At 34.7% G+C, this 14315-nt stretch overlaps 1 protein-coding gene across 1 annotated transcript in view; it reads right to left on the bottom strand.

Moving 5' to 3' along the window:
• The window catches only part of cdk17 (cyclin-dependent kinase 17), a 43391-nt gene extending 32071 nt beyond the window's left edge, over nt 1-11320 (bottom strand). Inside the window, exons 1-2 of the mRNA XM_016447549.1 lie at nt 11177-11320; nt 2995-3159 (exon numbers count right to left, since the gene is read on the bottom strand). Coding sequence (XP_016303035.1) covers nt 2995-3159; nt 11177-11303 — 292 coding nt within the window. The 5' untranslated portion in view covers nt 11304-11320. The remainder of the gene's footprint in view (nt 1-2994; nt 3160-11176) is intronic.
• Between the last annotated feature and the right edge of the window lie 2995 nt (nt 11321-14315).

The raw sequence follows: 14315 nt of genomic DNA, 5'->3' as shown, positions 1-14315 counted from the left end.
TCAACACTAACTGCGGTTACTGAAACCACGCCTTCTTTCTTTGCGTGAACATTTGGGCGGCATTACGCAAATATTTCCACATAGTGAGGTAGATATGTGGGGGCATGTTAGAACGAGCCGTTTTAGGGGGGCGTGGCAGAGTCTTAACTGTGATAAAGAATATCTCTTTGGTTTTGAGACTTTAGTCTTTGCAACTTCAGGGATCTTATCTATGCACAATCAGCTTGTAACACTCCAAAGAGAAAGGAAAACTTGAAATCGCATCATATGACCCCTTTAAAGAGTATTTTTGGACTTTTTTTTTAAGCCAAGATACCAGTCCTCTGTTTGGCTTTTTTATAACGAGAATAGAATAGAATAGAATATATTAAATAAAATAATTTGGGGGAATTAATAGAAATAATGTCAGTGCAAAAAATCTTAGCCATCATGGTTTATTTGATAAAGAATATCTCTTTGGTTTTGAGACTTTAGTCTTTGCAACTTCAGGGATCTTATCTATGCACAATCAGCTTGTAACACTCCAAAGAGAAAGGAAAACTTGAAATCGCATCATATGACCCCTTTAAAGAGTATTTTTGGACTTTTTTTTTAAGCCAAGATACCAGTCCTCTGTTTGGCTTTTTTATAACGAGAATAGAATAGAATATATTAAATAAAATAATTTGGGGGAATTAATAGAAATAATGTCAGTGCGAAAAATCTTAGCCATCATGGTTTACGCAGAATATAATTTCTTGGTATTTCTTTTATATTTTGACTTTGGGGTGAAACATTACCTGGACATTTCTTATTAGAGAGACATGAGGAGAGATCCAGTTTCATGACTAGTAACCGCTGTGGCCTCATTTCTGCATCCCGTTACACCAATGAAGTCTTTGAAACAGCGAGATGGCGTGTGTGTGTGGAAGTGTGAAAGCGTGTGCAGTCGCAGGTAATGTGCCCTATTTTTTTTTAAATCCGACATACTGTGAGGTAACGAGTCACTCTGTCAAATCACGCCATTTCCCTCTGTTCACTCTCCCTTTCCTGCCTTTCATCTCCTTCCACCTCCTCCTCTCAACATCAGAAGCGCTGTGCTCTTTCATTCCGTCAAGCCCGAGACAACCTCACTTGTAATTTTGATGCGTGTCATCGGTCTACCTCACCACATCGCTCCGACTTCTGCTCTCCTCCGGCCATCTTTTACACACTAATGCTGTGAAAGTCTAGAATGCAGTGTTCTACTTTTCCAAAAAAAAAAGAAGTGTGGCACGGAAAAATCCTGCAAGAACGAAAGTGGGTCAAACTCTAATAAACTCCAGACTGTCTTTGACTTGGAATGCGTCCTATTCGAGGAAACTCAAGATGATCACCGAACGCATTTACATCACAGCTTACAAATTCCACAATCGGTGGCAAATAAACAAACAGCCGCTCGCTGACATCACTGTTAAAGGATAAGAATGCGGGAATGGGGGCCGGACACATCTGGACTTGAGTCTGAGATGCTGGTAAATAATAACCTCATGTATAGGAAGCACCACACATAAACACACTCTGAGAGAAGCCGGACGGAACCATTCAACTGTGACACACACTTCTTGTTCGATCGCCTCCCACTAACCTTCTCCTGACTCACTTCCTGTCAGTGTGTATGTGAACGCCCACTCGCGCAGTTGCACGCATGCACACCGGGGTTAGACATGACTGCTCCCATGACGACAGGGAGACAAGGTTGAGCGGCTCACATTCATCGCATAGCAAGATTTTGCAGAGCTGAATTTTTGACTCATGACTGATCATTTAATATAACTAAACACTTTTAGAGAGAAGAACTGCTTGCTGGCAGTCAAACTGAAATAGCCAATGAAGTGAAAGTGGGCGTGGTCTTTGGGATTGGTTGTGGGTGAGTGCGACTTGAGTCATTCACAAGTGTCAGGTATGCTTCATCCACACCACGCTCCCTAAAAATGATCCATCATTAACCAACCCAAAGGATTGAGACAAATATTGAAAACATTAATACTAATACATAATTACAAAGACTTTTTATTTTAAAAAGAAAAAAAACGAAACTAAATGACATGGAAGTATAATATTAATATTTCTCTTTATTTCAATATTTCTTTATTTTCTTTAAAAAATGGTCTTGAATTAAAAATATATAAATAATTATAATAATAAAAGTAATCCTAAAAAGGTTTTGAAAGGGTGAAAAGGTTTACTTAAAATAAAAATATTAACTGAATTTAATTAAATTCTAATTAGGAAATTACAACTGTATTAAAACGAACAACATTCTGCAGTAACTATTTACTTTCTATCTACTAAACTTACTTTATTAATCCTTAAAAAAACTGAAACATTAAACTGTATAGTAAAATTAAAATAATAAACAATTAAATTCAAATGTTAAAAATAAAATGCTACTCAAATAAATAATAATAATAACAATATTAATCATGAATAAATTACACATTTAAAGATTATATTAATATTAAAATTAATGAAATGTAACTCAATTCTAATTAAATACTATTTTACTAAAATTATTAACATTAACATTAATAACAAAAAATTATAATTGTAATAATTGTTGTTAATCCTGAAAAATTAAACATTAAAGGTTTATTAATATTAAAATGATTATATTAACAAATATTAAATGTAATTCTAATTAATGTAATTCTAAAAAATGATTTTTATTCAAATGATTAAAATCTAGTAATAACTCTCTAAAATTACTAAAACTGTTAAATTAAAATAAGAAATGAAATGATATTACAATTATTAAAATGTTTAAATATTACTACAATTCATATCCAATTTTTGTTGTTTTGTCAAGTCCAATGCAATGGATTATTGCTGCACATTATATTGAACAGTCCAAAGATATGCATGATGAAATTTGTCTTTTTAAAGAATCACGTTTAATGCTGAATACTTCTGAATAGGACTTTAAATGAAGGCTCTTCGAAACAGCCTGCAAATGTGTTATGATTGGCCACTCACCGAGACGGCTGCCGTTTCGAGGCATGGCCATGAAGGACCCCAGACTGCCCCCGATGACACTGTGTGGTCGTCGCAGGGGAGGCTTCTTAAAGGAGCCCGTGTACTGGTGCAAAAACGAGTGCATGCTGTGGGAGGAGGGCGGCCGGCCATTCCTCACGATGGGCTCTGAAATAACAACGAGACCACCGTCAATACACACACAAAACATCAGTGCAATTGCATGAATAGATTTATATCCTCATAGGTGCGAAGCAGTCAATACTTCATTAAAAGTATTACTTTACTACATGAGGTTACGCTGAGGTCAAAGAGAATCTACTGCAATAAAAAGTGAAACCGGCAACTTTCTAGAAACCGGTGATGTCTTGACATAATAACCCATATCTTTCACTTTCCATCAAGCTGAGTGATGCTGGGAAGGACAACACCTGCTGTGTTTTTCACTTTTAATCGAAAGACAAGCTAATCATCGCAAAGGTGTTGCTATAGCAACATTTAAACCAATAGGAAAGCAGCTGTTGATACTGGAGCCATTTGAGCCAATCAACACAAGGCATGATAAAGCATCAATCAAACAAACTTAAGTTTTAATCAAAAGGCGAGTTAATGATTAAATAGCTGTTGATATGACAACACATTATTAACCAATAGAACCACTGCTGACACGCGACACCCATGTGCCTTTCAAATAAAATATACACTGCCTAAACTAACTTTAATCAACGACTGTAGAGGTTATATGACCATCGCATTGTGTGTGTGCGCGTGTGTGTGTGTGTGCCAGTCAACCAACCCTTCCTTGAGCTTTCACACACACCCATATACACACGCATGAAAAAAAAACACACACAGCACCGCAGTGGTACTGCATTACATAAGGAGATAAAGAGCTGCTCTCTGGGATGTTGTAATCTAAAAGTCATTCTACCGCAGCATGCTCAGACATACAAACACAAACAGCGAGGCTCTCTGTCTCTAAACAACCCAAGCTAAAATGTCTTTCTTATACAGTATTTAACCCACCGAATGTCCTATTAAATCGCATCCGCCTAGGTCAAATTTGATCCCTGTGTCAAATACTGAAAAGCATTAATATCCTGAACACTTGATAATGGTACCAACAGATCTACAGGCTCCCTAATAGAAAAAGTTTTTTTTTTTTTTTTAACTTGGTTTATTATAAAGAAATGATTGAATATTGAAGTTAAACATGGAGAAAATTTTTTTGTAACTTGTTTATTTCTGTCAGTTTTATTTATAAAGTCTTACATTATAAAGCTGAACTCAAAAAAAAAGAGAAAAGTACTATGTATAAAGGGCTTAATCTAAGATGTATAACAATTTTGGGTTAAATTTGATTTATATATTTACAGGCAATTTAAAATTGCATCACAAAACAAACGGACAGAAAAATAATATTTTTGAGATTTTGCTTTTACAGAGCTTGTTTAAATATTTTTTGACAAACTCAAATTTTAGTTTGCTGTGTTTTTTTTCCGAAAATAAAGACAAAAGAAGGGGTAAAGTCAAAAAGCAACTGTGGCCCCGAACCATTTCACTTCTAACATGACTGAAAAAAAAAACAACAATAATAAAACACTAAAACAAAACCAAAAATAAGAAAAACAAAAGAAAAAAAAACAGGCTTGATTTTGTTCTTTGGGATTTGGAATAAAGGGGTAAAAGTCAAAACGCAGCCGTGTTCACAAACCTTTTTACTTAACATGATTGAAACAAAAGAAAAACTGAAACAAAAGAAAAACCAAAACAACACAAAACAAAAAACAAACCATTTTACTTCTAACATGATTGAAACGAAAGAAAAAACAAAACAAAACAACACAAAACAAACTATTTTACAATTTTTTCACAAACCATTTTACTTCTAAAATGATTGAAATAAAACAAAACAAAACCACAAAACAAAAACAAAACAGGCAGGCTCGATTTTATTCTTTGGGATTTGGTGTTAAGGGGTAAAGTCAAAATGCAGTTGTGTTCACAAACCATTTTACTTCTTCTAACATGACTGAAAATAAGAAAAGACAAACAATACAAAACCAAAACAAAACAAAACCTAACCAAAAACAAATCACAAAACAAAAAACAAAACAGTTAGGTTTGATTTTTTTTCTTTGAGGTCTGACTGCATTGTGAAAACTGGTCTCTTTATTAAGGTCGGAGAGGAACAGGAGGGCTTGATGATGTCAGCAAAAATGGAAAGTCATTTCATAGGCAGAGCGAGTTATTATACTGTGATGAAAGATTACGAAGGCAATAATTTTTTTCTTCACAGTAATGGGTAGATCAATAGACCCAATTCGGATTCCATGTTAAACGTTGTTTGCACACTATGCTTTGATGCCCGAGCATGAAATGCTGATGGTGTCGTATCTTCATTTATTCAGAGAGCTCTCTCTTTTTCACTGTGGTCGCTCTCTCTCTCATATCTTCCCACACCACAGCTGTGTCTCTCATTACAACAGGCCTTTCAACCTGCTTACTAAGGACAATCCAACAAAACACAGGCTCACAAACACGCACACACCTGGCGCAGGTCTGATCCACACGAGCCCATGTGGTAAAGTTCCACTCACGGCCAGCTGCGCACAGGGACTTTATTTCCATACAAGCATCATAGAAACTCTGGAATGTTCCACGTCAACACTCAACAGGTCTGGCCGTGACGATATGTCATGCTGTCAGATGCAGGAAGGTCCTGCCGACAGCACCGGAGGGTGTGCGATTACGTCAAAATAGTGGATTTTGGACAGACGTGCGCTATTTTTCACACTACTGAGAACATATCATTGTCATTTTTTAGTGCATAAGTATATAAAATGTAAACTCTATGCCTATCCTGTCTTGTTGCTAAGCAACAGCGCTCCTGAGGAAAATATTTCACGTCAGCAGAAGCTCTTGGGCCCAAAGCGAGGTTGGGTCTATGGTTGCTGTGCCGAGAGTCTCCGGTGACGGGCTCGTAGGGGTCTTTGTGCAGCACCCTGAATGCCAAAATGAACACAGGCAGACATAAACTCACTCTCTTTCTTCCTTATCGAGATGGAGCATGTCTTCAGAGAGCGTTCGAAATGCAGGGGAACTACGAAGCACAAATAAACACAAAACCACACGCATGACTAAAGAATAAGTTTAGCATGGCAGATGGTGCACATGACTGTCCTGTTCTGGAAGCACCAGACCACAAACATGAAAAACAAAGACTGGCTGAAATTTAAGGAAGCAGTACAGAAAAACAACTGTCCATCTATCCTCTTTTTTAGTATATAGTATCCATGTCTTTCTCGTGGACAAAGGACTAGTTTACACTATAATATTGCTAATTATTAATATACACAAACAAAGATTAACAGCAAGAAATAAAGCATTTTTATACAATAATAAAAACAACAATAATATATTAATATATTATAATATATTATCATAATACACAAACACACACACACACACATACATATTAAATATTTATAAAATAAATATGTTATATATTTTTCAGTTATTAAATATGTTACTGGTTAATTTTTTATTAATGTATATTTTACAATATAAACTAATAATTTAATATAAATTAATTTCATTTAATTAATGTAGAATATAATTTACACAATATATATTGAATTACCTTATAAGTTATAAAAATATAAAAATAAGTTATTAAAAGTGTCACTATGAAAATGTTAACGTTAATTTACAAAATGCAAAAAAATAGTATTTAAAAAAAAAAATCCCAATTACCACAGTTCCTATTACTTTCTATGGGGACAATAAAGGAAAAAAAAATCAACAGATTTGGTCATTTTTTAAAAGAAAACACAAAATGTTTTTTGTGTACTATCTTGCACACATGAACATATAAAAAAAAAAATATCTATATTAAAAAAATCAATCAGGATTTGGCTTCCTCCAAGCTAAACTGTGCCTCCTGCATCTGACATGTTGCTGACTGCATCTACGACAGCTATGTCGTATGCAGCTATGCACATTAAAAAGTTAGATCTTAAAAATTTGATGTGAAACCTGAAAGCAGTGTGTAATTTTCTTCTGAACAGTCTTCAACATTAATGAGACAGAAACGTCCATTCATCTCCTCTCGTTTCCATATTGCATGCATATCTTTCCTGAGGGTAAAGTGAGACTATAAATCAAATGGATCACTCAATGTATAATTAACACAGAACTTTTAAATCTTTAAATTAAATAATGATTCTTTTAGATGTCCCAACAAACCTAATGAAAAATACATCTCCAACATTATTTATTTTAAAATAAAGAATATTTATTTATTTAAACGATTTATTTTACCGATTATTTTACAGCCATCACAGTGCGTAATAGTCCTCTGAACGTTATTCCAGATGGGCTGCAGCGGCTGAGAATTCACCCTGACCGAGATGAAGCCGGCAGAAGTTAGAAACCCTTGCTAATATGTGGATTAAAGGAAAGAGAAGAGAGCGGCAATAGGTTCCTTACGTAATGGCAGGGTCTTCATAAAACATTCATTAGTCTGCCTAAAAAAAATGGCTGGGTCAACAGCACTGCCATTCCCCACATGCAACATACAGACCTAAAAACATCCACACTGTCAATGCGTGTATGCAGAGCTGAGTGGGCATGTTTAGACCGCTGTGCACTCGCACTGGTGAAAGAGTGCAACATTCACGTGTAAATTCTCTGGATGCTAGTGTTAGTGTTTAGGGCATGAGTGAGAGAGGATGTTTTTACTGCTGTCAGACCAATGTCCACACAGTAATAAATGTTACCAGCTGCAATGCATCAGGACATGCAGATAAGGCCATGTTCATCCAGATATAAAGATAAACACATACACAGACTCTGTGCCAACCCTACTAAGCTGTCTCGATATCTACATAGACAGCTAATGTCTAAGGCAGCAAAACAGAATCTTATAAATGACTAAACTGAAATGTTAACACTCGCTAATGGGCACAAATAGGGCTCCTCAAATTAAAGACATGTAAAAACCAGCTATGTTCATGTTTCATTTTGATTTAACCTAGTGGTAGACGAATATATCGCCAATGGCAATATATTGGCCAATATTTGTTAATATTTGTTCATAAATTTAAAATAAAAGATTAATTTTTTTAAGTTCATTTTTTTCCCTCAGATTTTTCCAATTATTTATATAAATGTTATTTTACATAATATTTATATAAATAATTGCATAAATTCAATTTAATTGCCGATATTGGCATCAGCCATAAAAAAAAAAATCAACACTGGTCAACCACTAGTTTAATTTGTGGTAAATAGGTTCCATTGCTAAATATTCTAATAAACAAAACAAAACAAAAAACAGAGAGCATGCACAGAAATTGGGTCATTTTTAATTAGATGAAACGTTTTTTTTTTTTTCAGTACTGAATAATATCTACATGGTCATTTGAGTTTAACCCAATGCATTCTAGGACTGTGTATATTCCAGAAGAATGTGTGCATTTCTACCTATATTTTGGTCAAAGCAAAAGAAATGCAATAACGCAGCATAATTTCGATGCCTACAGTGTGATTTAATGCATCTATAATGCTTAAAAATGCTGCAATTAGTAACTATTTTATGTTTTGGTCAATTAATAAGGGCTAATCTGTATGAATTCGTATGATCTCAGTCGCACGTTTTTTTCGATCTGCTTGCATCCCACTGACGGTTAGGTTTAGGGGCAAAACTGCAAAAACGGCACGTTTTTGCGTGACTCAAATTGTACGAAATCACCTTGTAGTTGCTTCTCCTCATGAGATCAGGTTGGGTTTGATTCAGTTCATTATATAAAGTTCATGCTCAGATGTAAACTGCAAGCTCACCCTAAGCTGAATGTGTCCTATTTCAAGGGTGGTTTTCGATTCAGCATGAAGTTTGAGGCAAAAAGGCTTAAAAACCGTTTCTGAACCCAGTTACCCTACATTCAAGAACATTTTTACCACAGTTCCCACTTGCATTAAAATCCTCCCTCATAGGTGCTCCGAGTCAGGGCCGAAATGGCCATGGTAGTTGAATCTGTGCTTTCGATAAGTGTGGTTACTGTTTTACCAGTCAAGCACTCAATACACCCAGCGGGTGCGCTGGGGATGGAAGGTAAGCGGGATACGCAGTGGAACTCACACCACACTGGTTTCCAGTTTACACAGAGTCTCATTGTACAGTCTGAATCAGTCTGTCTGATTCCAGTCCATCCGTCAGGTTGGCCCGAAGGCAACAGAGCTAATTTAGCCTGTCTCTCACAAGCTGTCACATGCTCCCTTCCTCTCATTCTCCTCACAGGGGTGTCATTGCTGTTACGTAATTACTAGCTAGCTGCACATACAAGAGCGAGGAGAAGAAAAAGCACTTTGTGGAAGAGGACAGGGAGCGTTTTGCTTAGTTTCTTTTCAACTGAAATTGCATTGCTTCAGGCATTTAGGCTGACTAGAAGCATGACAGCAGACTCTTTCACATCAGTCCTGGCTCAGCACTGTTTATGGTCACAAAAATGGCACAGGCTTCAGTTATGACAGATCAGAATGACAGGTTTTCAACGCAGCTTGAAATGGTTGTGTCAGGGTGACTAACGCGAGCTAACGTGGTCAATACAGTGATACAGAAAACAAAATACTCTGGGTGTAAATACTGTAAGCAAAAAGAGAGACAAGGAATATTTTGGGTTCAAACTCAAGTTAAGACATGATGTTACCAAAATAAATGTCGCTCATTTTCTTTAAATAAAACAAAAATCTTGGTTACAGTAAGACACTTACAATGGAATAGAATGGGGTCAATCCAACAGTACCAGTGTTATTTTAGTATCATTGAGATGCTATTATATGAATATATTATATGAATATTAAAATATTTGAATTTATTTTTATAGTTTCGGTTTTCAGGTTAATTTTGGTTAAAGCTTTAAAATTTGTCTATGTGCTTTTGACATTTTTATTACGTTTTGTTGTTTTTAATATGTGTTTATAAAATTTGTATTCGTTTTTTAATTTCAGTTTTATTTTTAGTCATTTTAGTACACCAATTTAAACTAAATAAATGAGAAATGTTGCCTAGGAAACTAGCTGAAATATATATTTTTTTATAAAAAGTTGTATATATTTTATTTCAGTTAACATTAATTTCATTTCAAGTAACCCTGAATAGTACAGACACAAGACAAACAATGTATTAACATGATTTTAAGGTGGGGGGGGACAAAATAAAAAACTTCTTCACTTCTTCAAACCTCACTGTCACGTCAACATAATGTTTAAAAACCTAAAATGACCGTAAAATGAGTGTAAACATTGATTTAAACAGCTTTATGAAACAAAAAAGTATCCCCCAAAAATGGTCGTCATTAACTTCCATTTTAAGTGCCTCAATTTTATTCCCCAAAATGATTCTGTGTTGATAATCATTATGCAATCAGCAAACAGTTGACTGAGCTTAACTTGTACTCCTTTAACATAAAAGAAAATATTAAAAAGGGAGAATAAAGTATCCAAAGGGAATAGAGAAGTGGTAAGAGTTCACAAAAACACAAGCTTGTCATTTCTGTTTTAAACACTCCAGAATGACTTGACAGGTCAAAGTAACTTATATTGAAATGAAACAACTAAGTACACATTCTAAGTTATTTTAAAGGATTTAAATAAATACCCTGGATTTATTCCTGTAAATTTCAAAAAGAAATACAAGGGTCCAGTCACTACCCGAGTGAAAATCTCAGCGGTCAGGCCAAAGCAAACACAAAGCCATCTTTCACATATCTGCAAGAATGCAGAATATTTGTCTTCAAATATTAGTGTAGTGATACACAAGTGTGTTGACATAGCAATATATAAGTGAAATAAAGATGAAAATGTGGAAAAAAGTTAGAACATGAATGTTGAATGCATGCAAAACAGGTTTTCTACACTGCAGTGGTGTGTTACATCATATAATAGACTTTACTCAATTAGGTTTGTTAGAAAATCTAATAATCAGTTTACAGAGGCCCTGTGTCCCGAGTCGTTTTTTTCCGCTCCCGTGGACCTCTTCCAGGTTTCCAGAGCTCTTGTTCCACAAGCTAATCAAAGTGCTAATAAATCAGCCTCTAATCTGAACTACTTAACATTAACAGCGACCCTACACTCACAATATAGACACAGCAAACAATAGGAAAGGTACAGCGCACACACTCACCGCTGTCCTTGCTGCTGTTCTCCTCAATGGTCATCTGTTCCGCCAGCTCCGAGAGCGATTCATCGATCGTCTGGCTACCACGCAGGGTGAGCGACAAACGTCTCTTAAACCTCTTCATCCTCTCCATGGGCCTCTGAGGCAGGGGGGGCCTGCAGGTTTAATTTCAGTTTTATTTTTAGTCATTTTAGTACACCAATTTAAACTAAATAAATGAGAAATGTTGCCTAGGAAACTAGCTGAAATATATATTTTTTTATAAAAAGTTGTATATATTTTATTTCAGTTAACATTAATTTCATTTCAAGTAACCCTGAATAGTACAGACACAAGACAAACAATGTATTAACATGATTTTAAGGTGGGGGGGGACAAAATAAAAAACTTCTTCACTTCTTCAAACCTCACTGTCACGTCAACATAATGTTTAAAAACCTAAAATGACCGTAAAATGAGTGTAAACATTGATTTAAACAGCTTTATGAAACAAAAAAGTATCCCCCAAAAATGGTCGTCATTAACTTCCATTTTAAGTGCCTCAATTTTATTCCCCAAAATGATTCTGTGTTGATAATCATTATGCAATCAGCAAACAGTTGACTGAGCTTAACTTGTACTCCTTTAACATAAAAGAAAATATTAAAAAGGGAGAATAAAGTATCCAAAGGGAATAGAGAAGTGGTAAGAGTTCACAAAAACACAAGCTTGTCATTTCTGTTTTAAACACTCCAGAATGACTTGACAGGTCAAAGTAACTTATATTGAAATGAAACAACTAAGTACACATTCTAAGTTATTTTAAAGGATTTAAATAAATACCCTGGATTTATTCCTGTAAATTTCAAAAAGAAATACAAGGGTCCAGTCACTACCCGAGTGAAAATCTCAGCGGTCAGGCCAAAGCAAACACAAAGCCATCTTTCACATATCTGCAAGAATGCAGAATATTTGTCTTCAAATATTAGTGTAGTGATACACAAGTGTGTTGACATAGCAATATATAAGTGAAATAAAGATGAAAATGTGGAAAAAAGTTAGAACATGAATGTTGAATGCATGCAAAACAGGTTTTCTACACTGCAGTGGTGTGTTACATCATATAATAGACTTTACTCAATTAGGTTTGTTAGAAAATCTAATAATCAGTTTATAGAGGCCCTGTGTCCTGAGTCGTTTTTTTCCGCTCCCGTGGACCTCTTCCAGGTTTCCAGAGCTCTTGTTCCACAAGCTAATCAAAGTGCTAATAAATCAGCCTCTAATCTGAACTACTTAACATTAACAGCGACCCTACACTCACAATATAGACACAGCAAACAATAGGAAAGGTACAGCGCACACACTCACCGCTGTCCTTGCTGCTGTTCTCCTCAATGGTCATCTGTTCCGCCAGCTCCGAGAGCGATTCATCGATCGTCTGGCTACCACGCAGGGTGAGCGACAAACGTCTCTTAAACCTCTTCATCCTCTCCATGGGCCTCTGAGGCAGGGGGGGCCTGCAGGACAGACACACACACACACACACACACACACACACACACACACACACACAGCGTTAATCATCATCGGCCTGCGAATCTCTGCGGGACATGCAGTGTTTGAAGACTTCTTTGCATTAAAAACTGAATTTATTACTTTATTATTAAGTTCTGTGGCATTGTAGGTTGAGCGCACCCTATGGTGTGTGTATTTCGGACTCATTTTTGAGGACAAAGTGACCGACCAAACCAAGAAAAGAACAATATGTTTCATTAATCATGCCTTTTTTCACTTGCACAAATGCAAACAGTTTCAGAGTATTTTGCATTTGCATTTTAGAATTGGTTTAGGCTATGGCATGGAAATTATAATAATGATCTTAAATTAAATTTAAATTAGAATTTTGTGGCTTTCAGTGCATGTCAATTAAAATTTACTGTACTTCTCTTCCAGGAAAACAGACCAAAATACTGATGACTCAACTAGTTCGCACAAGCATATGCCAATAAAATACTAGAAAGAGAACATCCCATCCCCCTGATGCTAGTCTCTGATTAGCAGATTAAAGAAAGAAATGATGGCTTGCTGGTGCATCTTCGGCAGTGATAACCCTCATACTTTCTCATTTACTTTTCCAACCAACAATTGCCGGAATGGATACATTTTAAATGAGATTTGATTGCTTTCAGTGTGGTTTTAAATTAAGAGTCCTTCACTAACTTCCTGTTTCAAAAGGGAAAAATGCTTGTCAAACCATTTCATGGCATCTTAAATATCTACTGACTAATAGGAAGGCCTCATTTAGTGTGTTACTAAGTTCCTGTGGGATAGTTTTTAAACTACACAGCAGGCCTTTAAAACTTGCACGTGACATGCACAAATAATACAAATAAAAAAAAAAAACATTAATAATCCAAAGGCTTTTAATCAAATATTCATGAGACTGTATTTTGTTTTTATAGGCACTTCAACACATGGTTGTGCATTTTCAAAACACACACTCCCACATGCACCATAATTCCCTTTACACCAATGCATTTTCTAAATATAAAATGACAGCAATATGAGACACCGGGTCTATTAACAGTAAAACACATTAAAAAAAACATTTTTAAAAAATGAGTAATGTAAAACAAATACTTGTAATAATTTATGATTGAATGAGGGTTTAAAGTCAAATGTACAAATGAGAATGCTAAAATAAATTTCCGATATTATTTATTCATACATTTATTTATAAATCTTAAAATAATACATTTTAAAACAATCATAAGAATAATTTAAATAGAAATTGTATTAAAAAAAGAGAAAGAAAAAAGATTTTTTGACTGAATGAGAGTTTAAAGGCAAAATTTATCTAAATGTAAAAATAGGACAAATGAAAACACAAAAAAAATATTCAATATTAAAATAATGTATACATTTAAATATATAATACATTTAAAAATAATAAATAATTTAAATAGAAAATGTATGTGTAATAGATAAAAAGTAAATAAATGTAAATGCATGTAAATCAATTGAATAAATAAATATTATATATATATATGTATATATATAATAGTATATATATAATATTTATGTATATATGTATGTATATATGCGTATATGTATGTGTATATATATATATATATATATATATATGCCATCTTAAAATATTAATTTC

The sequence above is a fragment of the Sinocyclocheilus anshuiensis genome, unplaced genomic scaffold, assembly GCF_001515605.1.
Source record: "Sinocyclocheilus anshuiensis isolate Anshui unplaced genomic scaffold, SAMN03320099.WGS_v1.1 scaffold283, whole genome shotgun sequence".
In the NCBI taxonomy this organism is placed as follows: Eukaryota; Metazoa; Chordata; class Actinopteri; order Cypriniformes; family Cyprinidae; genus Sinocyclocheilus; species Sinocyclocheilus anshuiensis.
This window is presented reverse-complemented; position numbering and strand designations above follow the sequence as displayed.